The sequence below is a fragment of the Leucoraja erinacea genome, chromosome 17 (genome assembly GCF_028641065.1).
Source record: "Leucoraja erinacea ecotype New England chromosome 17, Leri_hhj_1, whole genome shotgun sequence".
In the NCBI taxonomy this organism is placed as follows: domain Eukaryota; kingdom Metazoa; phylum Chordata; class Chondrichthyes; order Rajiformes; family Rajidae; genus Leucoraja; species Leucoraja erinaceus.
This window is the reverse complement of record NC_073393.1, coordinates 2487260-2513491: the sequence shown is the minus strand read 5'-3', so window position 1 is coordinate 2513491 and position 26232 is coordinate 2487260. Positions and strand designations below refer to the sequence as shown.

General features: G+C 44.0%; 2 protein-coding genes across 2 annotated transcripts in view; one reads left to right on the top strand and one right to left on the bottom strand.

Moving 5' to 3' along the window:
• Positions 1-5024: 5024 nt before the first annotated feature.
• On the bottom strand, positions 5025-12967 carry orc6 (origin recognition complex, subunit 6). Its single transcript, XM_055648374.1, has 7 exons — positions 12832-12967; positions 9605-9734; positions 8631-8794; positions 7545-7634; positions 6267-6379; positions 6097-6168; positions 5025-5581 (listed from the first exon to the last, which is right to left on the bottom strand). The coding sequence occupies exons 1-7, from the start codon at positions 12894-12896 to the stop codon at positions 5457-5459; spliced, it is 759 nt and encodes a 252-aa protein (XP_055504349.1). The 5' UTR covers positions 12897-12967; the 3' UTR covers positions 5025-5456.
• Positions 12968-13178: 211 nt separating this feature from the next.
• The window catches only part of vps35 (VPS35 retromer complex component), a 43153-nt gene continuing 30099 nt past the window's right edge, over positions 13179-26232 (top strand). The window contains exon 1 of the mRNA XM_055648373.1: positions 13179-13273. Within this exon, the coding sequence (XP_055504348.1) occupies positions 13271-13273 (3 nt within the window). The 5' untranslated portion in view covers positions 13179-13270. The remainder of the gene's footprint in view (positions 13274-26232) is intronic.

The window sequence follows — 26232 nt, the reverse complement described above, 5'->3', positions numbered from 1 at the left end:
AGCTCACACCCATCCCGTCCTGGCAACATCCTCGTAAATCATCTCTGACGTCTTTCCAGCTTCACAACATCTTTCCTATAACATGGTGCCCAGAACTGAACACAATACTTTAAATGTGGCCACACCAACATCTTATACAACTGTAACATGACCTCCCAACTTCTATACGCAATACTGTGACTGATGAAGGCCAATGTGCCAAGAACCTTTTTGACCACCTTTTCTACCTGCGACTCGACCTTCAAGGAACCAGGCACCTGTACTCCTAGATCCGTCTGCTCTACAACACTCCCCAGAGACCTACCATTCACTGTGTTGGTCCTGCCCATGTTAGACTTCCCAAAATGCAACACCTCACATTTCTCTGTATTAAATTTCATCAACCATTCCTCAGCCCACCTGGCCAATCAACCAAGATCCTGCTGCAATTTTTCAAAACCATCAGCAAACTTGCTAATCTTGCCATGTATGTTTTCATTCGTCATTGATATAGATGACAAACAGTAACAGGCCCAGCACCGAACCCCGAGGCACACCAGTAGGCACAGACCTCCAGTCAGAGAAGCAACCTTCCACCATCACCCTCTGCTTCTTTCCATGAAGCCACTTTTCTATCCATTCAGCTATGTCTCCTTGGATCCCATGCGATCTAGCCTTCCAGAGCAGCCTATCATGCGGAACCTTGGCGAATGCTTTGCTGAAGTCCATGTATACAACATCTACAGCCATGCCCTCATCGACCTTTTTGGTCACGTCTTCCAAAAACTCAATCAGATTTGTGAGACACGACCTCCCGCATACAAAACCATGCTGACTATCCCTAATCAGTCTTTGTCCATCTAAATGCCTGTATATCCTATCCCTCAGAATACTCTCCAGTAACTTTCTGGCTACAGATGTTAAGCTCACTGGCCTATAGTTCCCAGGTACAATGCTAGTTTAAATAGTGCTTTTCACTTCAAGGTCTGTGAATTGAACCAAGTGACCTTCTCCAACCTACATAAACCATGACACATGAGTAGCTATAAGCCACGAAGATATAAGATTCTCTACCACATGCTGTTTTACAGATCCACCTGCAGTGCTGAAAACAGGCCAAAACATTAATATTAGGTCCAATTATTAAAATGGATTGCTACAATATTCCCTCAATGGGGCTCGACTTAAAACACTTTGACAACTGCTTAAAATACACTTTCCTCAGAGAAACTCCGCTCTGCATGTGTTAACAGTGATCAAACGCTTCTATACGTTGGCCTGCTGATCAACAAGGAGGATGCATGTATCAAGAAATGATGAATAGATCTGTTCTCTATTCTACTGAAAAAACAAAGGCCAAGAGGTGATTAATTCTTTAAAGTTACTCATAACTTTTGATGGGACATTTCCACTTGTGAGGGAGAGCGCAACTGAACATCCTCAGTATAAGACAGTCACTAAGAAATCCAAAAGATAATTTTGCAGCTTCTTTACTTAAAGGGCAGTGGGAATTTAAAACTTGTTGCAGTGTGTGGCCGAAGCGAATAGTGCGGATACATTTCAGGTAAGATTGGACAAGCATGGTAGAGGGGGGGTATTGAAGGATACACTGTATGATTTAGGGTGATGACAGGAGACTCAACTGCGACATGAATATCACCATGGTCTAGATCAGTGGTTCTCAACCTTTTTTCAGTGATGTACCCCCTGTGAAATATTTTTTCAGCCAAGTACCCCCTAACCACCACAAAGCATTTTTGGTTGAAAAAAAAAACTTAAAACAGAGCACTGTGCCATCAGTGTCTGATTTATTCAACTTTGGAACTGATAAACACATACAAAATTCAAACATTTGAAAAAAAACTATTTCGAACATTTTAAATGTTAATAATCCATGACTAAATTTATTGCAAATATTTCTCATCACTAAAATGTAGTGATTCAAACTAATGTAGTGAAAACAGTGACCATATAACCATTTAAAACTATAAAATGAACCATTTAAAACTCCATAAATGTGCAAAACACTGCTCATTTGTAGTGGTCCCTCTTGAACTATTTGGAAATAAAAAGATATAACTAAAAAAAAGAAAGAAATAATTAACTTAATTATAGGGTGATTTCACCAAATGTCAAATGAGCGTAGATCCCCCCCTCACGTGACCGAAAATTTTAACTGGAGGACATATGTCACTTCGGTACATGTTAGTGAATGGGGAAACACGCACTTTCCCACCCGTTAAAAACATGGAAAACGGCCGATTTTTGAGCTGAAATTTTCTGTGCTAGTCGGGGTGACCGTGAAGCACAGCGACCTAAATTTTCAGGCAAAAAAAAGATAGAAAGTAAGGTAATTACAAGAGGGAACTGAAGGTGGAAAACAGCGGAAGTGAACAGCCGACATTTGCCGTGGAGATTTAAAGATCCAAAATATCGGGAATTATCGCGTTTGCTCGCTGAATTTCATCAAAAGTAAGGCATTATTAACTTAATTTTAAATAAAAGCAGAAATTGCTAAAAATAAAAATATTTATCATCGGTTTGCTAGATATGAACTGTTTTGGGAGAGAAAAATGCTCACGGCAGACCAAACGTGTTCAACAGAAATTGGTCAGATATTGAGCTATACACAGTAAGAAATCATGTGAAATCATCACTGACTTTAATTTTAAATGAATGTACCTGTATGTTATACTGTTTAGTTTGGAGATACAACCAGATAGTCACTGAGTTCACACCGACCAGCGATTTTTGTTACAGATTTGACCATTTTATTTGGCGGCCAATCAATTGCTGTCTCTAAGGGGGTTGCATCCAATCACCAACCAGCTTGCTTTAAAATACCCGTCCAATCAACAAATAGGTCTCCTCCCGTCCAATCAGTCACTGTCTCCAAGGGCATTGTGTCCAATCACATAATGCAGTTTAATGGTAATTAGCAGCTACGGTAAAGGTTGGAAGCCAGTGGAGCTACTGACAGTCAAACGGGAGGGAGCAGGAGAGATTCACACAGTGTAGAATCCATAGCACCTAGTGTACAATTTCATAATATATACTAAATAACTGGGCTGACACACCTTGGCTGGGAACCTGGGGCCCACCAAAATTGTTCCCAATTGGGCCCCGCACATCCTAAGGCCGGCCCTGTATATGTAGGCCTATATTTTAAAATCTCACGTACCCCCTGGAGTGCCTTCACATACCCCCAGGGGTACGCGTACCCCCATTTGAGAACCACTGGTCTAGATGAGTCGAAAGGCCCGTTTGTGTGCTGCATATCTGATGCATTCGATGGTGTATATTCGCTACTGTAGCCATAGCAGTTGAGACAGCACAATATATTGATAACTCTGAAAGAGTTAGTTATTAATTGATTGTTGTCATATTTAAGCTTTCCTGTTGTAAAAAGCCAATTGTAAACCATGAGGGGATTTGGAAAAAATCATCACAAGGTTTTTTTTTGTACGTAAGGTGAATAGTTCACAGCTCTCTTACAAGTTTTTTAATGTAAGTTGAAGAGGTTCATCAGATAAGAAGGGGCCAGAGGATGCCAATGGGATGACTGGCTTTGGCAAAGAGTGAAAAACAACTCCATATTTGGAGGTGGCTGAACGTATATTAACTCCGGTTTTCTGGTATTTCTTTGTGTATATGCTGCTGGAGATTTGGAGGTAAAACTGTTGCCTCTGGGTCTCTAGGTCCACACCTGTCGGACGTTAAATTAAAGCTTTGTATGGTCATAAGAATTTGTACTTTGTCTATCTTTTTAAGTGCACTTTTACAACTCTATACACTGGATGTACACAGTTGAGGGGGCTATCATTTCAAAGAAGAGAAAGCTAATTCAGAACTATGAAACCCCTCAAGGCACTCACTTGGAGGGCTGAGATTTCCAAGTTATACCATGGATAAGAGTTGATATAAACAGTTAACGCCTGTCATGTTGTCGTTGAAATCTCATACCATCCTACAAGCTATTAACACACGGCAGCACAAACATATGAACAGGCCCTTCAATTTCACATTTAGACAAAAGTGCTGGAGAAGCTCAGCGGGTGCGGCAGCATCTATGGAGCGAGGGAAATAGGCAACGTTTCGAGCCGAAAACCTTGGGAAATGGGCAACGTTTCGGGCCGAAACCCCTTGGCTCCATAGATGCTGCTGCACCCGCTGAGTTTCTCCAGCACGTTTGTCCACCTTAGATTTTCCAGCATCTGCAGTTCCTTCTTGGTCACTTTCATATTTATTGTCACATGCACCGATTAAGGTACAGTGGAGTTTGACTTATCATGCAGCCACACAATCGGAAGAGCACAATACACAATAGAATATAACATGAACAGTGGAATCAACACCACTGTGATGGAAGGCAATAACTTTCAGTCAGTGCTCCTCCTTTGTTCATCCCAAAGTGCCTGTGCTGAACACAACTCCAAGTTAAAATGATCTCTGCCTGCACACGTTGCATATCTATCTGTCCGTTTCCTGCCAATCCATACGTCTATCCAAACGCCTCGTAAATGCCACTATCATATCTGTCACCACTATCACCTCTGGCTGCGTGTTCCAGGCACCCACCACCATCTGCGTATAAATATCTCCTATGGGCCTGGAAGCCAAGTTGCACCAGGTGGCGGTGCAGGAGAGAGGATACACACATGATTGTGGCAATGAGTCCCGTTCAGAAGATGGGTGAAGATCAGGATGAACCACAGAGGGGGACACAGTGAGTTCTACTGCGTGTGCCGAGGGCAGCACACAAAGACAGGACGCCTCCAGGTTCGGTCTTTTTGACCATTGTTAGATGATCGCAACAAAGTCTAGCAGTTTCTATGCAATCAGCTCACTCGTTGCAGTCCTGCTCTCTGAGGTATATCATAGGTTGTCAGGCAGTTTAATGAGGTGTCATTGACTGAGACATTAACTCTCCACAAATACAAGTGCAGATGGGGAAGAGCGTTTTCCTTTTCAAAGACACTCCACCTGACCAGCTGAGCATTCCGATGCCTTTTCTCCAGAATTCCAGCATGTGTATCCCAAACATAGACATGATAAACCATTTTATTTCTCTGAAAATATCATTAAATTTAAAACATAATTTGAAACATCAATAAAACTGAAGGAATAATCTTAAATCAGGCAGGCTCTTAAAAAGTACACAAGGCAAATTAAAATTGTAAAGATCATTCTTCAGGAGATGGATCTGAAGACTTCCATACACGGATTCCTTGAGCAGTGAAACCACAACTGCAAAGTTTGCCAAGTCCCTTTAATCTACGTATGTTGACGATGATTGTAATTGAAGCGAGCCAACCTATCCACAGACTGGATTGCACAAGTTATGTGGTCATAGTTCGAAAGCTTGGTTTCTAAAATGTAGTCAACAGTCATAAAACAATCGGCCTGTTCCCTGATACCCAGTAGGTTATTCCACGTAAAATTGCTGCATTGACTCGAGCTGAACGCAAGTTGAGAAACTAAGAATTCATCATCTTAGCCTTGGCTGCATTTTCTAGAATTCGCTTTTTCCAGTCTTCATAATCCTGTTTTTTTGTGACTTCGGGTTCGGCTTTTTCCCGTTTGGGTTCTGTTGGTTCTTCATCTGTTAATAATTAGAACAGCTTTATTCTTTTTTTTGCAAAAATAATGGTTCATTCATTGAAAGTAGTATTTTAACAGTATCTCTTAATTTATTGAAAATGAGTAATGAAATGTCACGGTAAGTTCAGTAACTCGACAGGTCAGCTTGAAGAAAATATACACTGGACAAAGAAATGATTGGATAGACACAAAAATAAATAATTGGTCTCTTCAAGCATGGCTCAAGATTCCATTTGAACCTGGCTCGATTAGTAAATCATTTGCTCATAGCAGTGCACACAGCTCAGTGATCTTATTCAGATGCACATACAATGCAGAACACAACAGCAATCCAGAATTCAGGCTTTAACTATTTTCCAATGCAAACTTTAGATAGTAATATGGTGCATTATCCATAACTCTCAATGAACAGACAAACATATATTCTAGTAAAAATGACTTTTCTTGAGAGGTTTGGGTGAGGAAATCACTTTGGAGTTTTATTTCTCAGAAAAAAAAAAGTTTACAATTTCTTACCTTCCTCCTTTTCTAATAATTCTAGGAATGTCCTCTGTCTTTTATTCTGTTTAGATTTTTCAGCAGATTCATCTTTGAAGAATAATTAGACAATTGTTAATCAAACACTATTACCTTTGTTGTAATGACTGTACTTAAAATAATCTAACAAAGTAGTGCTCAAAACTCACTGCAAATAACTTTCCCAAACGTTTCCATCTGAGAGCAGAGTCGATCAAAGATAGTCTTCTTCACACCAGATGAAGCAACAAGCTTGATCTTATCAATCTTGATTTTCAAACATCTAAAGAGCATCAAACCAATCCACAATATTAGTAAAAGTTAAAAACAAAACCCCAGAGGCTGGAAATTTGGAATAAGAGCAGAACAGGCAGCATTTGCGGAAGGAGTTAACACTTTATGTCAAAGACCCTGCATCAGAACTGGTCAAGTGCTTCAGATGAACAGTGTTCAACCCAAAATGTTAATTTTGTTTATTACACCCAAACCTGCTGAGTGAATCCAGTATATTTAAAAATATAATCTACAATTTAGTTTGGTACCATTGACAAATTCACAAATACTGTTGTGAAATAACATTTTTGACAAGACTTCAAAAATATGATGGAATCAAAAACATTTTGCATTTAATTGTGCTTTAGTTGCAATTAGTAACCCTAGCTTGTTTGTAAAACCACACAATGTTTTTTTTTTACAGAGAGTGGTGAATCTCTGGAATTCTCTGCCACAGAAGGTAGTTGAGGCCAATACATTGGCTATATTTAGATGTGGCCCTTGTGGCTAAAGGGATCAGGGGGTATGGAGAGAAGGCAGGTACAGGATACTGAGTTGGATGATCAGCCATGATCATATTGAATGGCGGTGCAGGCTCGAAGGGCCGAATGGCCTACTCCTGCATCTATTTTCTATGTTTCTATGTTAATGTTCGAAAGACAACACACTGGGTGAAAATAGAGCAGAAATGATTGGGGGAAATAAAATGGAGGATGATTTATCGTGCTAAGCTGACCAGCTGTGTGTTCACATAGCTCCAAGCAGTGTCAGCAAGTCTATCAAAGTAAATGTATAATGACATGTATGGATTATTATCCCACTCCACCCAACCTGAACCCAATTGCCCCTCAAATCCAGAGGATCCACACGATCTGTGCCTTTTGCCCCAGTTGACTGTAACTTCACCCAGTCGAAAAGCTCAATGCCCAGAGCCATCCTTAGAGCAACTTTAGCTAACTATAGTTAAATAAATGCCCAAGCTATTGCATAACTGGCATGATAACATAACCATTTGCTAACAAACACCTCTGCAAATTTGCATTAAAATAATTTGAGATTACATTTTGCTCCTTTGTTAGACTTCCATAAACAATCAACAATATAGACATATCAGACAGAAAGTGTAACATATGTAAAACATACTGCGAAATTAGGGCCTCAAAATTGATACTCACTTGCATGCAGTGTATAGAGCCGCAGTAGTGAAAAGGGGCTTTGAGAAATCAAGCTCATCTTGTTGAGCTTCTGACAGACTGCTTTCATATCTGAAGGAGCATAAATATAAGAAATATTAAAAAGAAAAACAGGAATATGTCAATTGGCTTCCAAAGTCTGCTCCAATGTTCAATACCTGTCTCACTGTCCTGCAGTAACTGTAACTTAATTAACCTTCCTTAACTTCATTCCCAGATTCTCTTAATATCTTAAAATTTAGCAATCCCAATTTTGAACGTAGTCAGAAACAGCCTTCTTGGCAGATTCTAATTCTCAATCTGAATTTGTTGTGAGAAAGATCTGTCTTAAAACTTACAACTACGAGTCCGTAATGTGATGCTTTCATTGTGAGGATCTACATTTTGGGAGATGTCTCCTCAAATTCTACAAAGCAATACTTCCCACTTCCCGATGCGATGATAGAGAATGGTCATATACAAGTACATTTCAAGTAAATATAATTAATGCTGATTCTTTGAAAGAACTGTGAAGAACTGAGTTCCCTTAATCACCTTGCAGTACAACACCAAACAGCATAAATAACACAAAACCCCAAAGGCAGGCCTAATTTGGCTACCGCTGTTTTACATTTGCAAGGGATGAAGGCTGCTTTTTCCATTCACATAGCAGCCTCTAGCTACATAACTATTCATTATAAACATCAAAAGAACTGCATTCTCTTTTCATAAACCTGTTTCATTTATTTTATCCTTTTCCAGGTCAACGTCAAGCTCATGATAACCCATGCGTTGGGATCTTACAACGTAACAGGCCAGTTTCCTGCATTCAAACAATGAACTTTTAAAAAAATCTGGACGCATGCTAAACAGTCATACACCTTTTACCCAAAAGAGAACGGCAATTAGCTCAGATTGGCTACAAACAAACTTGGAGACCAGCCAAACAGATTACATTATGGCTTAAATATCTGTACCAGTGCAAATAAGACAAGTTTTAAATTATCAAAGACATTACTTAAGGAGGCCTGCAGTCAGGAGGTTCAGAACGTTGCGCAAAAGATATTTTTAACAAAGAAGAAATTCTACCTCTGCAGTATTTTGCTGGATGCATCCACTGCCTCGATACAGCCGAACTGTAATGCCAGATCTCGGATTCCTAGCTGAGCATGAAGACCAAGGATACTTTCCAAGGCTTTCAGATGGCTCTGGTAAACTGTCTTGTTCAATCCAGATAGCTTAATGATAAAATCCTTGACAAAGAATAAGAAATTACAAATCATTTCCTTCTCAGTGACAAACAACAAATAATCACTGCATTGTCATGCTTGACAAGATTGAAATAAAAGGAATTATTAAAACTGATTGGTTATGAATCCAATAGAATATTCACTCTTTATAGATCTGCCTGACATGCATTCAACCCATAGGACAACGCTCCAGTCAATTACCTGGAGACAAGAGGGGTCCCGTTCCGAGACATTGTCTGTCCATTCCCTCCCCAGATGCTGCCAGAATCGTGGGCAGCAGTTCCTCCAGCACTTTGTGTTTTACACAATAAATTACCTTTGTTCCCAGTAGGATATTTCAAGTAAACATTAAATATTCTATTGCATTGTTACCAGCAGAGGAATTATTCTTCAACCATTGCTGAAAATTTGCAATCAGTTATTTTTGTTGTTGTTGGTGGTAGCTTTCTGTACGCAAATTAGTCTCAGTTATCCATACTACATGTTCAAGAAGGAACTGCAGATGCTGGAGAATCGAAAGTAGACAAAATTGCTGGAGAAACTCAGCGGGTGCGGCAGCATCAATTGAGCAAAGGAAATAGGCAACGTTTCGGGCCGAAACGTTGCCTATTTCCTTCACTCTACAAATGCTGCCGCACCCGTTGAGTTTCTCCAGCAATTTTGTCTACTTTCCATACTACATCACTAGCTGCACGTTAAAAAATCCAGAGCTGTACACTCATTTGGGAGAGTGAGATTATGAGGGGTGCCATGTAATTGATCTACTATCTTTATGCTGAATCCCTATTTGAGGTTTAAATGCTTAAGGCTTACTTTATCAAGCGGATGTTTAAGTGAAGTTGCTGCAAGATCAAGACACATGGCGGCGCCACTTGTTGCTGTCACGTGTGCAGAAAACCCTATGCACTTCACCTCAGACAAGCGCAAGTACTCTTCTGCTTTCCTGAGGAATAAGACACAAAAGTTTATTTTCATACCATTTGAATAGAGAATCAATAACTGTGCGTGCCTGTTTCGGCAATGCAAATGCAAGCCAAAACCGACCTTTCACAGTAGCGTCGGTAATATACACAGAATAATACTTGCACACAACCTCCTTAAATTTACTAAAACACCCAACTATAGAGGACACCAACATAATCAAGGATGAGTCACTTCCTCTTCTTCACTCTCCCATCAGGCAAGAGTTAACAACACCTTCAGATTCAGAAACAGTTTCTTCACAGCTGTTATCAGGTAACTGAACCATCCTATCATCAACTATGGAATGGTATGGTACTTTATTTGCCACATGTGCTAGGATACAGTGAAATTCATTTTTGTACCCAGTTCAGTACAAGTATCACTATACATAAGCAGATACATTATTAGATAAGCATCTTAGAGACAGTACAGGTTTATAGCAGTAGAACACTGAGACAGTATACAAGTCAAGTCAAGTTTTATTCGTCACTTGCACATAAAGTGCAGTGAAATGAACAGTCGCCAGTTTGGTGCCATTTTCACGTCCCAGTGTTTGTAAATGCAGGGATCTTGATCTGACCATGAAGGCCTGTTGTCCTGGCGGCGTTGCAGGGTCAGCCTGGGCAAGTGTAGCCGCTGTGTCCTCCGTCATGGTAACTGACATGGTAAATATAACATGTGTTACTACGAGTCAGAATGGTCAGAGGACATATGTTGCCAGGATGTAAAGGCTGTAGCACTACCATTGAGGAAAAACTCCATTCGGATGAGGAGAAAAGGTTTTTGATGTGCGGTTTGATTAAGGAGGTTAGGCTTCCAAGGCTGCCTGTTATCGTTTTGATGGAGTCGGAGGGGCCGAGTAGGATGGCCTCAGAGTTGCTCTCGTTTAGCTGGAGGAAGTTCTGTGCCATCCAACATTTCATGTCCCCGAGGCAGTGCATGAGGCTGATTAAATTTGACTGGTTGTTGGGTTTCAGCGGTAGATAGAGCTGTGTGTCATCTGCATAGCAGTGAAAAGAAATGCAGTGCCTTTGAATGACTTGGCCGAGGGGGAAGCATGTACAGAGAGAAGAGAATGGGGCCAAGGATGGAGCCTTGTGGCATCGTTCAGTAAAGTTGTAATAGTACCAAAACCAAACGGCTTTGTGTGGACATGAGATGAGTAAATAAGTCATTAATACGAGACACCCCATACCTACTGTTGATGAGGACCTATTGGAGTTATCTACAAGCAAAGTATTTTCAAAGCTAGTGGTGTTATCATCAATTGGAGTTGGACCTGGTCAAGGAAAATAACTACTCGTCACACATTGCAGACTCTACCGATATGAGGTTGTTGATCGGAGTCAATGCCACACCAGAGATTTAGCAATATGAAATTCACAAGGTAATTCAAGGGATTCCTGGATCTGCAAACATCTCAGATGATATCATTATTCATGGTACCCGTCGCCTATTCCTTCTCTCCATAGATGCTGCCTCACCCGCTGAGTTTCTCCAGCATTTTTTGACTACCTTCGATTATTCCAGCATCTGCAGTTCCTTCTTAAAAATTAAGACAGTGGGGGATCAGACACAGGACTATCAAATTGAGTGCCAAGAATGTACGAGTCTATGCAACTAGGAGACTATGCGAAACCAGATTGAGATGATGAACTGGTGGAACAGATCAGAATTCAGTACCAGTGCAAACAGAGGCAGTGGTCAGACCAAAACATTAGGGAAGACCACCCAAGAGATAAGAGGACTATCGACATGTGAAAATTATGTGTTATCAATGTAACAAATGCCATATCTTAAATGATGTTGGAATGTTCGGTATACAGTATGATGATGCGGATATACTTTTTGTTTGGTAAGGGAAGGATGTCATGGTAACTGACGTTGTATTTAAGTGTATTATGTGTTACAGAAAGGTAAGAGGACTCATTTTGCCAGGATGTAAAGGAATGGCAGACGTATAAAACAAGGTGTTTATGTTCAGCGTCCATGAAGCGCATTTATTACATTCGGTTCACGGCGAGGATCTGACACTCCGCATCTGCTCCACTGCGATAGGCCACGTGCCGTCCACACGCTCGGCTTCTTGGAGCGGCGTCCGGTCCAGCCAAGCCCCAGGCAGCTGCAGGGCCTCCAGCGGTCCACTCCCCTGTCGATGCACTCTTCCACAGCCGGTCTGTTTAACGGCCCTCCAGTTGTGGTTCGATCTACGGCGGGCGAGCTGGGCTTTCTGTGCAGGTTCCGTTTAACGGCACGAGTCCTCTGTCCGCAGTGAGCTGAGCCTGCAGGGCGGGTCCTCAGTCTACATGCCGCGGCTCCCAGGGATACTCTCTCCACACGTGCAGCTCTACGGGGTACGTGGATGTCAACGGTCCTGATCTCACATCTACCTCGTTGGAGACCCTCTGCCTATGTTTAATCAGATTTTACTGGGCCTTACCTTGCACTAAACGTTATTCCTTTATCATGGAAGACAAAAATGCTGGAGAAACTCAGCGGGTGCGGCAACATCTATGGAGCGAAGGAATAGGTAATGTTTCAGGTCATCATACCGTTATCATGTATCTGTACACTGTGGACGGCTCGATTTTAATCATGTATTCATGTCTTTCCGCTGACTGGATAGCATGTACCAAAAAAGCTTTTCACTGTACCTCAGTACACGTGACAATAAACTCAAATGCATTTCGTTGTCTCTGTACTGTACACTGACAATGACAATTAAATTGAATCTGAATCTGAATCTGAAATGGGTCAACAGGTGACAGTGGCACCAGTGTGGCAACAGGTGGGCGTGTGGAATTGTTGAGGCAGGGACCATCGTTTAAACGACATTTAGACAGGTACATGGATAGGACAGGTTTGGAGGGATATGGGGCAACCACAGGCGGGTTGGTCAGTATGGGCAGGTTGGGCCGAAGGGCCTGTTTCCACGCTGTATGGCTCTATGTGTTGGGAGGGACTGCCGATGCTGGTTTAAACCGAAGATTGACACAAAATAAATTGCTGGAGTAACTCAGCGGGTCTGTGGGCAGCATCTGTGGAGAGAAGGAAATGGGTGACGCTTCGGCACTCACCCCACGACCTTACGGGCCTGCAGCCCGAGCCGCAGCGCCAGTCGCCCGACCACGTCCCGCTCCATCTGCCGCCGCCTCACAGCCGCTCGCGCTCACACACACACACACACCGCCCGCCCGCTGCCGTGATCTCCCGCCCAAACTGGCCCCCATTGGACGCGCCGGCCGTCCATCACCCGCAGCCGGACCCGCCATTGGTCAGGCGGGGGCAGACACCGGAAGCCGTTGGGTATCCTGCACCCGCCCCTCTCCCCTCCGCGGCTGATTGGCGCGGTGGCGGTTACGCGTGGGCATCGCGGCCTGTGAATGGCCGGTGCGCGCGTCAATCATGCGAGGGGGGGCGGGGTGGATGGGCGGGTGCTTCCGGCTTGGGCCTGAGGCGCTGAGTGTCAGGTGACTGGCGCCGCCGCGCCCGCCCGCTCCCCTCAGCACCGCGACCATGGTGAGTGAGTGTGTGTGTGTTGGCGCATTAACCCCGAGGCCTGTGGAGCCGGGGTTCTCTCTCGATAATGACGGGCTCTGTTCTGATCTGATCCGAGCCGGGCTGAAGGGGGAAGCAGCCGCCGCCGCCGCCCCTCTGAGCTCTCGCCACTCAACCTGGTGAATGGGCGTTGCTGGGCCGGGCCCGGCCTCGGCCTGCACCTTCAGGGCTCGCTGCTGACAGCAGCTGATGCCGCCGGGGATAGTGAGTGAGCGAGTGAGTGGGTTTATAAACGAGGAAGCCAAATGGCAGCTGATTAAACGACGGTGATAAAAGAGGAAGGGTTAAATTGATTGTATTTTCCGAACTAAGAGGACTCCTGGATTAATCTGGCATTATTTGGCCTTTATAGGTAACCTGCTCCTTATGTGTCATCAATTCTGATGGGAATTTAGTTCAAGCTTGACCTGCAAGTCCTTTATTCTCCCCTCATCTTAAATGTCCCCTTCGTTGAGACACAATATTCTGTAATTTGGTACAGGCTCGTACAGAAACTACAGTCTGTTTCAAAGTGGGCGTTAATTACGTCTTAGTGCATTTGAATACCAAATATTGGCATTCATCATAGGTGCAACCAGAGTAAACAAATGTCTGGGTCATCTTGAGTATTTTAAAGTGTTATTAATTCACAAACAGCAGAAGTATGTCACGTTTGAACCTTTGCTCACCCTGTCTAGTAAATGTCAGCATCTGAACCATGTCAAGTTGAATGATTGTGGGATTATCACTTACCAATGTGAGTTATTGTCCACCAATAACACTTTCGCTATTGTGTGTAGAATGTAGATGAATCACAGTGAAGAAATGCAGTGAAGAAGGCACGTTGGCTTTTATTGCGAGAGGATTTGAGTTTAGGAGCAAGGATGCCCTACTGCAGTTGTACAGGGCTCTTGTGAGTCTGCACCTGGAGTATTGTGTGCAATTTTGGTCTCCTAATTTGAGGAAGGCCATTGTTGCTATTGAGGGAGTGCAGCGTAGATTCACCAAATTATTTCCAGGGATGGCGGGGATGACATATGTTGAAATAATGGGCTGGCTGGACTTGTATTCATTGGAATTTAGGAGGAGGAGAGGTGATCTTATAGAAATGTATACAATTCTTAAAGAATTGGGCAGGAAAAATGGTCCTGATGTTGGGGGAATCCAGAACCAGTTTAAGAATAAGGGGTAGGCCATTTAGGACTGAGATGAGGAAAAACTTCTTCACCCAGAGAGTTATGAATTTGTGGAATTCTCTGTCACAGAAAGCAGTGAAGGCCAATTCACCGGATGTTTTCAAAACCTCTTAGGGCTAAAGGAATCAAGGGATATGGGGTAAAAGCAGGAACGGGGTACTGATTTTAGATGATCAGCCATGATCATATTGAATGGCGGTGCTGGCTCAAAGGGCCAAATGGCCTACTCCTGCACCTATTTTTCTATGTTTCTAAACCAATTCCTTGTATGCATACAAAAATGCTGGAGAAACTCAGCGGGTGCAGCAGCATCTATGTACATGTTCGGGCCGAAACGCCTTGTATGTACATGTTGGTTTGGAACATTCAATTTGACTCTTCACTATATAAAATTTGCAATGTATCCATTCTCAAATAATAATTGGAATTCTTATACATCTTTTCAAGAACATAAGTAAAAGAACATTTAATTAGACCCAATTTGAGATGAAAGTTTGAAGAATATTTGATGTATTAAACATTCCTATATGTAGGGGAATTTTATAATTGTTTCTATATTTTTCCTTTCCCATTTGACATATATTGAATTGGGACTTGCAAACATTTGTAGTTTGCGGATGTTAAAAACAGTTGTTTCCAAGGTTTTCAGATGCCAAAACTAGTGTTTCGTCCCAGATAACGATGTTGCTTTAGAAATGAGATGCAGGTTGAATTTTAAATGTTTTGTTAAGACGTTTTAAACAGAAATCAAATAATTTCATACTCAAATTAGAAGTTGGATTGCAGTCAAAACGGCTTTCCTTTATTGGAAAAGACACAGTGTTGCAGTAACTCAGTGGATCAGGCAGCATCTCTGGAGAACATGGACAGCTGACGTTTTGGATTGGACCTTTCTTCAGACTGAAGGTTTCTGATCTGAAACACCAACATTCTATGTTCTCTAGAGATTCTGTCTGACCTGCTGAGTTAAAGCACTTTGTGTCCTTTTGTGTAAACCAGTAACTGCAGTTATTTGTGGGATTTTCATGCTTTTGTACTTCGTAAGTTTGTCTATGCAGAGTGAGTGGGAGCCAGTTATTTCTCTACTTTTAAGTAGTTGGTTTGAAACGAGTGATATCTGGCAGAATGTTCTTTTTCTCTTCTCTTTGCTGCACTCTCGTACGTCTAAAGACCTGCAATTGCATCGAATGCACGCTTGCAGATGTTACACCCATTCCAAATGCAAATGTCAAGAGTTTGAATGGTAAATCTGCATGCAGGAAGGAATCTTAGAAGTATACTTCAATCCCCAGTAACAGCAGCTAATGTCTAACTAGATTATATTTGCTTCATAGTAGCATCTCTTTAATCAAGATGTGTAGCAGATTGGTTTGTAATAGGACCAGCCCCAGCACCGTCCGCTCAATGTGTGTGAGATTTATTATGCATATGTTTATTACCCATGTCATCATTTTTGCTACACTTAAGATCATTAAGACATATGAGGGTTGGAACACCCAACCTGCCGCCATATGTTTGTAGCTTCTTGCTGACTCTTATGGAACTCGTCTGCCTTTAATCATTCTAGCTTGAAAGTCATTACTTTTAGACAATGGCAAAATAATATGCATTCTTTGCAGGTTCCTTTCCCATGAACCTAAGAATTAGCATCAGTAATGCTGAGTGCTGTTTGTTCCTGGTCAATAAATACAAGTTTGGCAGTATGGGGTTATTTGTTTTATGTTGAATTATAGATGTCAGTGAATAGAGCTGGTATGTAAACTGTTCATACCAGCATATTCTGCTGGATTTATTTACTTCAGATGTCCTTTCAATCATGACTCCTCAATTATTTAGAAAGTGCTGTCTGCTTTTATGCAATTCTGCTGTACTTGATGAAAATGTGTATATTTTTCAAATGTTGTAAATAAGCAAAATCATACTGATTTCAGCAACGATGCTTCAACAAGGTAAAATATCATTGCCAATAATATCTCCTATGGTGATTTCGCTGTTGAACAATTTCAAATTTCTAGGGAAGCTGGTTGTAATTATGCAATTGTAATTTCCTCATGGAGCATTTTTGAAATGAACTGTGCATGCTATAGTTTAGTTGATTTGTACTTAATTGGATTAATAAAAATGTGATACTACCAAATGATAGCAAAAGGTTTTAAAACCTAATATTTTGAACTCTAAATATATGCAACCTTTTGGGGAAAAAAAGAGAAATAGGATATAATTGAGCAATACAAGCACCGCTCGTGCTGGTTTATGCAAAAAAGACAGCTGGAGAAACTCAGCAGGTCAGGCAGCATCTCTGAAGAACGTTGATTCAAGATTCAAGAGAATCTTGAATCAACATATCAATTATATCGGTGCCCAAGGGCATCAATTGTACCGGTGCCCAAGAAGAGCAAGGTGATGTGCCTCAATGACTATCGACCAGTGACACTAACGTCAGTGGTGATAAAGTGCTTTGAGAGGTTGATCATGGCGCAAATCAACTCGTATCTCGAGAAAAACCTGGACCCGCTGCAGTTCGCTTGCCGCCACAACAGATCAATGGTGGATGCGATCTCGCTAGCTCTCCACTCCGCTCTGGACCCCTTGGACAACAAAAACTCATATGTCAGGCTGTTATTCATTGACTACAGATGGAGACGGTAAAAGATGCAAAACTGCACTACGCCTTCAGCGACCCTGCAGGCGGGTCCCAGCCGCGTTTCACCTGGTCAAGATCGGACGGTTCAGTCCGGTCCCGGATAGACTTCCTCTTCACGACGAAGGCCGTCACGGTCAGACACACCGACCTCACACCAGTGTTCTTCTCTGACCACTGCCTCCTTCAGGCTTCCTGTCACTTACAGGAGGACCGGAAGGCAGGCAGAGGGACGTGGAAGTTAAATGTGAAGCTGTTGAACCCAGAGTACATTGAGGAGCTAAAGAGGGACTATGCATGTTGGAGAACGGTGAAGCCCCTCTTTGACACTCTGGTGGGAAGTAACCAAGGAGAACATTAAGAGGTTCTTCATATTTAAAGGGGTTCAGAGAGCAAGACAGAGTTAAAGGGAATTGTGTCAACTGCAGACAGATTTGCAGCAACTGCTCCTTCTGCAGTCGAGAGGGGGGGATGTGAGGGAGGAACTTAGATAGGTGAAGGACCGGCAAGCTCGGCTCTTTACCTCTGAATCCTCCAAGATCATCTTCCGATCCAGGGTCCGCCAGTTGGAGCAGGATGAGACGTGCTCACGCTTCTTCTTCCGTAAGGTTCACAGGGGGAGCTCTGTGATGAACATTCTTAGGGAGGAGGATGGCTTGGTAACATTGCAGGCGGACATGCTGAGGATCTGCAAATCCTTTTACACGGATTTGCACGACCAAAAGGCCACAAACAGCACCGCCTCCCAGAACTTACTGTCCTCTATCACGGAGGTCTTGGAGGACAGCAAGCGGGAGAGTCTGCACCAACCATTGACCCTAGAGGAGCTGACTGGCTCCATCCATTCCTTTGACTCGAGTAAAACACCCGGAAGCGATGACTTACCGGCCGAGTTGTATTCGGCTCTGGGAATGGGTGGACCAGGACCTGCTGGAAGTGTACAACGACATGCTTCTAGCCGGTAGCATGTCAGACTCCATGAGGAAGGGCAGCATCACCCTAATCTACAGCAGAAGGGGGAGATGAAGGATATAAGGAATTGGAGACCCATCACGTTGTTGAATGTTGATTACAAGATCCTGTCTAAGGCCATTGCCAACCGGGTCAAGTCTGCTCTGGGACAGGCGATCCACCCGGACCAAACCTGTGCTGTACCTGGCAGGAAAATCTCAGACAGCCTAGCGCTGCTGAGAGATACAATTGCCTACATGCAGGATAGACGGGTGGATGCCTGCCTAGTCAGCTTGAACCAGGAGAAGGCCTTTGATAGGATATCGCACACGTACATGGGGGACGTGCTCTCCAAAATGGGTTTTGGGGAGGGAATCCGAAATTGGTTCAAACTGCTCTACACCAATATCCGTAGTGAAGTCCAAATCAATGGGTGGGAATCAGACAGTTTCCTTGTCAGGTACACAAAAAAGCTGGAGAAACTCAGCGGGTGCAGCAGCATCTATGGAGCGAAGGAAATAGGCAACGTTTCGGGCTGAAATCCTTCTTCAGTTTCCTTGTCAGGTCTGGAGTCAGGCAGGGTTGCCCTCTCTCCCCTGTCTTGTTCGACTGCTGTATTGAACCTTTTGCCGAGTCCATCAGGAAGGATGCGAGCATAAGAGGAGTGACATTGCCAGGCAGTGGGGGCACTCAAGTCAAAACCTTCCTGTACATGGGCGATGTTAATGTCTTCTGCTCGGATCCAGGGTCGGTCCGCAGATTGATCAGCATCTGTGACCAGTTTGAGTCGGCCACAGGAGCCAGGGTGAACCGCAGGAAGAGCGAGGCCATGCTCTTTGGCAACTGGCCCGACTGATCTTCCACCCCTTCACCATCAAGTCTGACTTCTTGAAGGTGCTGGGGATCTGGTTCGGTGGGGCTGAGGCGTGTGACAAGAATTGGCTGGAGCGGATAGCCAAGGTGGGGAAGAAGCCTGAGCTGTGGAGGCAACGCTCCCTCTCCATAACGTGGAAAAATTTGGTCATCAGGTGTGAGGTGCTCTCGGGGCTGCTGTACTTGGCGCAAGTGTGGCCTGTCCCTCCCTCAATACAATACAATACAATATAATACAATACGGTTTATTTGTCACATTGCACAAAAAGTGCAAGTGAAATGGATATGTTAGCAGCGATACAATGATAAAGAGCACACACAAAAACACAATAAAAATTTATCATAAACATCGGCGGTCGAAGCTCCCCTCCAGGGGTGATGTTAAGTCCATGCCGGACCCGCGGTAGAAGTTGGCCGCGGGCCGGCAGTGATGGCTTCTTCTTACCCCGGGTCCCCCCCCCCCCCCCGAGGGATCCCGGGCTGTAGACGCCGCGCCAGCTGGAGCTGTGCAGACTGCGGCTTCAGGCTGCCGGCTGCTGCGGGCCAACAAAACGGAGCGCTCCCCTCCAGCGAGCCCCAGCGAGGGCTCGCCCGCTCCGCGCTGACAGCCTACGCTGCACCCGCCGCCCGAGCCCCGGGCGCGTCTCCGGGAAAGGCCGCGCCGATCCTCGCTGTTGGGCCACGGGGGAGGCGACCTGGAAAAAGTCGCCTCTCCTTGGAGGAGGCGACCGAAACGGTTTCCCCCTTACACCCCCACACCACCCCCCACACAAAACACACAGAAACATTAAAAACATACTTTAAAACAAACTAAATAAATAAATAAATAAATAAAAGTTGAGAATAACTAACGCGCTGCTGACAGGGCTGCCACCATTGCAGCGCCCCCACCGACCAATGTGTCCCGGCCAAGTGTGGCCTGTCCCTCCCTCGCCACAAGGATCACCCGGGCCGTCGTCCAATTCATCTGGGGGTCAAAGATTGACTGGGTGCGACGGGCCACAATGCATAAGTCAGCAGACAACGGGGGTAAAAGTGTGCCCAACGTCGCCCTCACCCTGATGGCCACCTTTGTGTGTGGCTGCATCAGGCGGAGTGTTTTGGTTTTGTTCACCCCCTCACTTCCTCCCAAGCATCTTGCTGACATTAAGGGCTTGATTATTGTTTTGACCCCATGAGACATTAAGTTCTTGATCTCTTTCCCGTACTTCATTGCATCATTGTTGTAGATCCAGTAACCAAGTGGTATCATTGTGCAAACTTAAAGGCCTGGATAGGGTGGATGTGGAGAGGATGTTTCCACTAGTGGGTGATTCTAGGAGCAGCGAATAAAAGGACGTTCATTTACGAAAGAGATGAGGTGGAATTTCTATAGTCAGAGTAGTGAATCTGTGGAATTCATTGCCACAGAAGGCTGTGGTGGCCAAATCAATGGATATTTTTCAGGCCGAGATAGTTAGACTCTTGATTAATATGGGTATCAGGAGTTATTGGGAGAAGGCAGGATTGAGGTTGAGGGAAAGATAGATCAACCATGATTTAATGGTGAGTAGACGATGGGCTGAACAGCCTAATTCTGCTCCTATCATTTATGAACTTATGATGATGTCACCTTAATTCAGGGTGTGTCTACGTTGGGGTGAAATGGAATAACTAAGCTTATAGAATGGTTTGGGGTGATGACCTGAGCCATTTCAATTGTCAGCGAGATAAAATGGTAACTCATCCAAAAACTGGATGTATGACAAGTTAAATGATGCAGGTAATGGAAATGTAGAATGGGATATAATTTACTGAAGCAAAATACTGCAAATACCAGAAATCTCAAATGAGAATAGAAATACGCACTATCACCGTTTGTCTCTCTAGCTCCATCATTTTCAGTCATATGTCTGTGTACTTACTTGTTTTGAAGCCCTTTCTCAGTTTTCATCAGGACTAGTCACTTCTGCTAATAGGTCACCTATCTGTGTTACTGGTTTATCCTGCTGTTTATTTCCAGCATCTTGTTTTATTTTTGATTCCCTGCACTGGATTTCTTTGGCTTCTTGGTATTCCATGGTGTCATTTGATGGGCTTGCTGTTGCTGAGGTGTCAAGGCTAGTTAGTCATAATCTCTTGTTAGAACTGGTAATTGTGTGGCAATGATGTTTGTCATTTATCAACCATTGTCTGGATGTCAAACCATGATACATGAGAGCATGGATTGCTTAATTATCTGTGGAGCTGTGCTTGGAACTCAACACTTCAGAATCTTTGGTTACACAAAAAAGCTGTAGAAACTCAGCGGGTGCAGCAGCATCTATGGAGCGAAGGAAATAGGCAACGTTTAGGGCCGAAACCCTTCTTCAGACTGATCGGGGGCGGGGGTGGGTGGGGACAAGAAAGGGAAAAGGAGGAGTAGCCAGAAGGCTGGGGGATGGGAGGAGACAGCAGGGGGGCTGAGGAAGGGGAGGAGACAGCAAGGACTAACAAAATTGGGAGAATTCGATGTTCATGCCCCCGGGGTGCAGACTCCCCAAACGAATATGAGGTGCTGTTCCTCCAATTTCCGGTGCTGCTCGCTGTGGCCATGGAGGAGACCCAGGACAGAGAGGTCGGAGGCGGAGTGGGAGGGGGAGTTGAAGTGCTGAGCCACCGGGAGGTCAGCTTGGTTATTGCGGACCGAGCGGAGGTGTTCGGCGAAACGATCGCCCAACCTCCGCTTGGTCTCACCGATATAGATCTGCTGACATCTAGAGCAGCGGACGCAATAGATGAGGTTGGAAAAGATGCAGGTAAACCTCTGTCGCACCTGGAACGTCAGCAGATCTATATCGGCGAGACCAAGCGGAGGTTGGGCGATCGTTTCGCCGAACACCTCCGCTCGGTCCGCAATAACCAAGCTGACCTCCCGGTGGCTCAGCACTTCAACCCCCCCTCCCACTCCGCCTCCGACCTCTCTGTCCTGGGTCTCCTCCATGGCCACAGCGAGCAGCACCGGAAATTGGAGGAACAGCACCTCATATTCCGTTTGGGGAGTCTGCACCCCGGGGGCATGAACATCGAATTCTCCCAATTTTGTTAGTCCTTGCTGTCTCCTCCCCTTCCTCAGCCCCCCTGCTGTCTCCTCCCATCCCCCAGCCTTCTGGCTACTCCTCCTTTTCCCTTTCTTGTCCCCACCCACCCCCGCCCCCGATCAGTCTGAAGAAGGGTTTCGGCCCGAAACGTTGCCTATTTCCTTCGCTCCATAGATGCTGCTGCACCCGCTGAGTTTCTCCAGCTTTTTTGTGTAACCAAAGATTCTCCAGCATCTGCAGTTCCCTCTTAAACACTTCAGAATCTTTACTGAACTTATGCATTTTTTAACTTTCTGGTGCAAAGGTCACTGAAGCAGCTGATAGATGAGACACTGCCGAAAGAACTCTTGCTGTGAGCTAAGACTGAGCTCTAATGAGTAAATGCCTTTTCCTTTCTGCAGGTGTGAAGCCAACCAGATATGTTTTTCCTTGATAGACACAAAATGCTGGAGTGAACTCAGCGGGACAGGCAGCATCTCTGGAGAGAAGAAATGGGTGATGTTTTGGGTGAAGACCCTTCTTCAGACTAGCCAGAGGAAATGGAAATGAGAGATATAGAACAAATGAGTCAAATATATGCAAAAAAGTAACAATGCTAAAGGAAACAGGCCATTGTCGGCTGATTGCTAGGTGAGAATGTGAACCTGGTGCTACTTGGGTAGGGGAAGCATGGAGAGAGGGGGAATGCAGGGGTTATAGAAATCAATTATACTGAGTTGTAAGATGCCCAAGTGAAATATGAGATGCTGTTCCTCCTATTTGAGTTTAGCCTCACTCTGACAATGGAGGAGGCCTAGGACAGAAAGGTCAATGGGAATGGAAAGGGGAATTAAAGTGTTTGGCAACCAAGAGATCAGGTAGGTCCAGGTGAACTGAGCGAAGGTGTTCAGAAAAACGATCGCCTAGTCTACGTTTGGTCTCGACTGTGGTATGAATATTGATTTCTCTATACATGGCCTGTTTCTTTTATCATCGTTAATTTTTTGCATATAATAGACAATAGGTGCAGGAGTAGGCCATTTGGCCATTCGAGCCAGCACTGCCATTCAATGTGATCATGGCTGATCATCCCCATTCAGTACCCCGTTCCTGTCTTCTCCCCATATCCCCTGACTCCGCTATCTTTAAGAGCCTTATCTAGCTCTCTCTTGAAAGTATCCAGAGAACTGGCCTCCACCGTCCTCTTGAGGCAGAGAATTCCACACACCCACAACTCTCTGTGAGAAAAAGTTTCCTCGTCTTACCCATTATTCTTAAACTGTGGCCCCTGGTTTTGGACTCCCCCAACATCGGGAATATGTTTCCTGCCTCTAGCATGTCCAAACCCTTAATAATCTTATATGTTTCAATAAGATTCCCTCTCATCCTTCTAAACTCCAGATTATACAAGCCCAGCGGCTCCATTCTCTCAGCATATGACAGTCCCGCCATCCCGGGAATTATCCTTGTAAACCTACGCTGCACTCCCTCAATAGCAAGAAAGTCCAAAACTGCACTCTATACTCCAGGTGTGGTCTCACTAGGGCCCTATACAACTGCAGAAGGACCTCTTTGCTCCTATACTCAACTCTTCTTGTTATAAAGGCCAACATGCCATTTGCTTTCTTCATTGCTTGCGGTACCTGCATGCTTACTTTCATTGACTAATGAACAAGGATCCCCAGATCCCGTTTTACTTCCCCTTTTCCCAACTTGACACCATTTCGATAGTAATCTGCCTTCCTGTTTTTGCTACCAAAGTGGATAACCTCACATTTATCCACATTAAACTGCATCTGTCACGCATCTACCCACTCACCGAGCCTGTCCAAGTCACCCTGCATTCTCATAGCATGCTCCTCACAGTTCACACTGCCACCCAGCTTTGTGACATGTGCAAATTTGCTAATGTCACTTTGAATCCCTTCATCCAAATCATTGATGTATATTGTAAGTAGCTGCGGTCCCAGCACCGAGCCTTGTAGTACCCCACTAGTTACTGCCTGCCATTCTGAAAGGAACCTGTTAATCCCTACTCTTTGTTTCCTGTCTGCCAATCTTTCATGCATTTATTCTATATCTCTCTACATCACTGTCTATTTCTCTCCTTTCCCTTACCTGACTAATCTGAAGCAGGGTCTTGACCTGCAACGTCCCCTGTTCCTTCTCTCCAGAGATGCTACCTGTCCTGCTGAGTTACTCCAGCATTTTGTGTCTATCTTGGGTTTAAACCAGCATCTGCAATTCCTTCCACACATTATGTTTTCCCTTGAATTGAATTGGTGTCAAGGAACCCTGGAAACCTGACTGTCGAATGGGGTCTTGATTGCAAGGATAGACTTTTTTCCTCCATCTTTAAATCCTTCATTTTGATTGCAATCTGGTCTCATGTTCTTGGCTGTAAATAAGTACCCATATTCAGGATTAATTCCGGGTCTCTGGCACTTTTAGGCAGCAACTTTATGGCCAATGTACTGCCTGTAGTCTTGAACTGAATTAAAACATACAGTAGCTGTAAAGGGGGACATTAAATCACTTAGAGATTTAAGACTGAAAATGGATAATTTATATTTTTTAGTGGCCAGAGTTATCAATGTATAATATTTTGTGTGTTGGAAAACAAAATATAGTGGCACAGCTGGTAGATTTGCTGCCTGCCTGATCTGTGTTTGATCCTGTCCTCGAGCATTGTCTGTGTTGAATTTGCACATTCTTCCTGCAAGCGTGTGCGTTTCCTCCCACATCCCAAAGATGCATTGGCTTTGTAGGTTAACTTGTCTCTGTAAAGTTGCCCCTAATGTGTAGAGAGCAGGTGAGGAAATTGTGATAACAGAACTTGTGTGAATGGGTAGACAAAAAAGCTGGAGAAACTCGGCGGGTGAGGCAGCATCTATGGAGCGAAGGAATAGCGACGTTTCGGGTCGAGACCCTTCTTCAGACTGATGCCCCCTGACTCCACTATTTTTAAGAGCCCTATCTAGCTCTCTCTTGAAAGCATCCAGAGTACCTGCCTCCACCACCCCCTGACTTAAAGGAAAATGTGGTGGCACCCAGTAGATCTCATGGATCATGAAAGCAAGCCACTTCTGTAATTTGTCTTGGGTAGGTCATGGATAAGACATGAATTGCAACAATTATTCATTCATTATTCAACTCCTAAAGTAAGTTGGGGGGCGGGGGAGAGAAGGGTAGAAAGAGATCAACCAAGGACAGAAATTGGACACATTTTTAGATTCAAGGAGGTGGTGTATCAAATTGCCAGCAACTTTTCTGTAATTGCAGTCCATTTTTGCCATATTCCAAAGAAAGATAATAGTCTGAATTTACTAGCAGTTATGTTGTAGCTGCTGGAAGTAAAACACAAGTGCGAGCACTTTGGGGATTCTGCAAAATGCAAAAGTCCTGAACTTGACTAATCTCTGCTATTAATTTCCCATCGGTGCTCTTTAGCTGCTCTCTGCGTGAGGTGTAGCAGAAGCTTGGTAAGATTTCTTTGCACGGGGACTGAGCAACTTGCTGTTGGATCCTGTAACATATTAGATCTAGCACTGGACATTTGTAGGTGTGCAGAGAAAAGGTAAATGAATGGGAGCAGGAATAGGCTGTCGAGTACATGGAACCTGCTCCAGCATTCAATAACATGACTAAGCATATCCAGGTCACTGGCCAGTTCCCCATTAGCATTCTCCCAAAACTTGTAAAATCCATCTATCTTGACCTTGAATACACGATGAAGGAGCATCAAGGTCTCAAGGTGGACACAGAATTTCAGTATTTCATCATGCTGTGAGAGAATAAATCCCCCATCTTCTGTGGGTGAAATTCACCTTCTCTCCTCAACCCCAATGAAAATCCCCCAATTCCCCAGAGGAAATGCCCTGTACAGCACCAACTTCCTCAAATTGTTTCAATAAAATCACATTTCCTACTTTGAAACCCATGCAAGCAAAAGACTGGCTTCATCTTTCCACCTAAGGTGCTTACTTTATGCCTGTATGATCAACTTGATCACATCGTCTTGAATGTAAATACTTCTTTTAAGTTGAACAAAACCTTGTGCAGATCATGAACTTGGTGTGATATCAGGCCTATACACTTGTGGTAATACTTCCATTACTTTTGTACTCTTCCCCTTGCAACAAATGGCAATATCACACTTGTTTTATCTCCATGCTAACTATGCTTGAACAAATCTTGGTATATCAAAATATCAAATCTTTATTCTTGCAGCCAAAATGGATG

Excerpts from the sequence above, each read along its gene's own strand:
- orc6 (XM_055648374.1), bottom strand. The coding sequence starts at position 12,896 with ATGGAGCGGGACGTGGTCGGGCGACTGGCGCTGCGGCTCGGGCTGCAG. Across the intron at positions 9,735-12,831 it reads CAGGCCCGTAAGGTCGTGGG|GAAAGCAGAAGAGTACTTGC; the intron begins GTGAGTGCCGAA and ends CTTATTCCTCAG. Across the intron at positions 8,795-9,604 it reads TTAAACATCCGCTTGATAAA|GATTTTATCATTAAGCTATC; the intron begins GTAAGCCTTAAG and ends TTCTTTGTCAAG.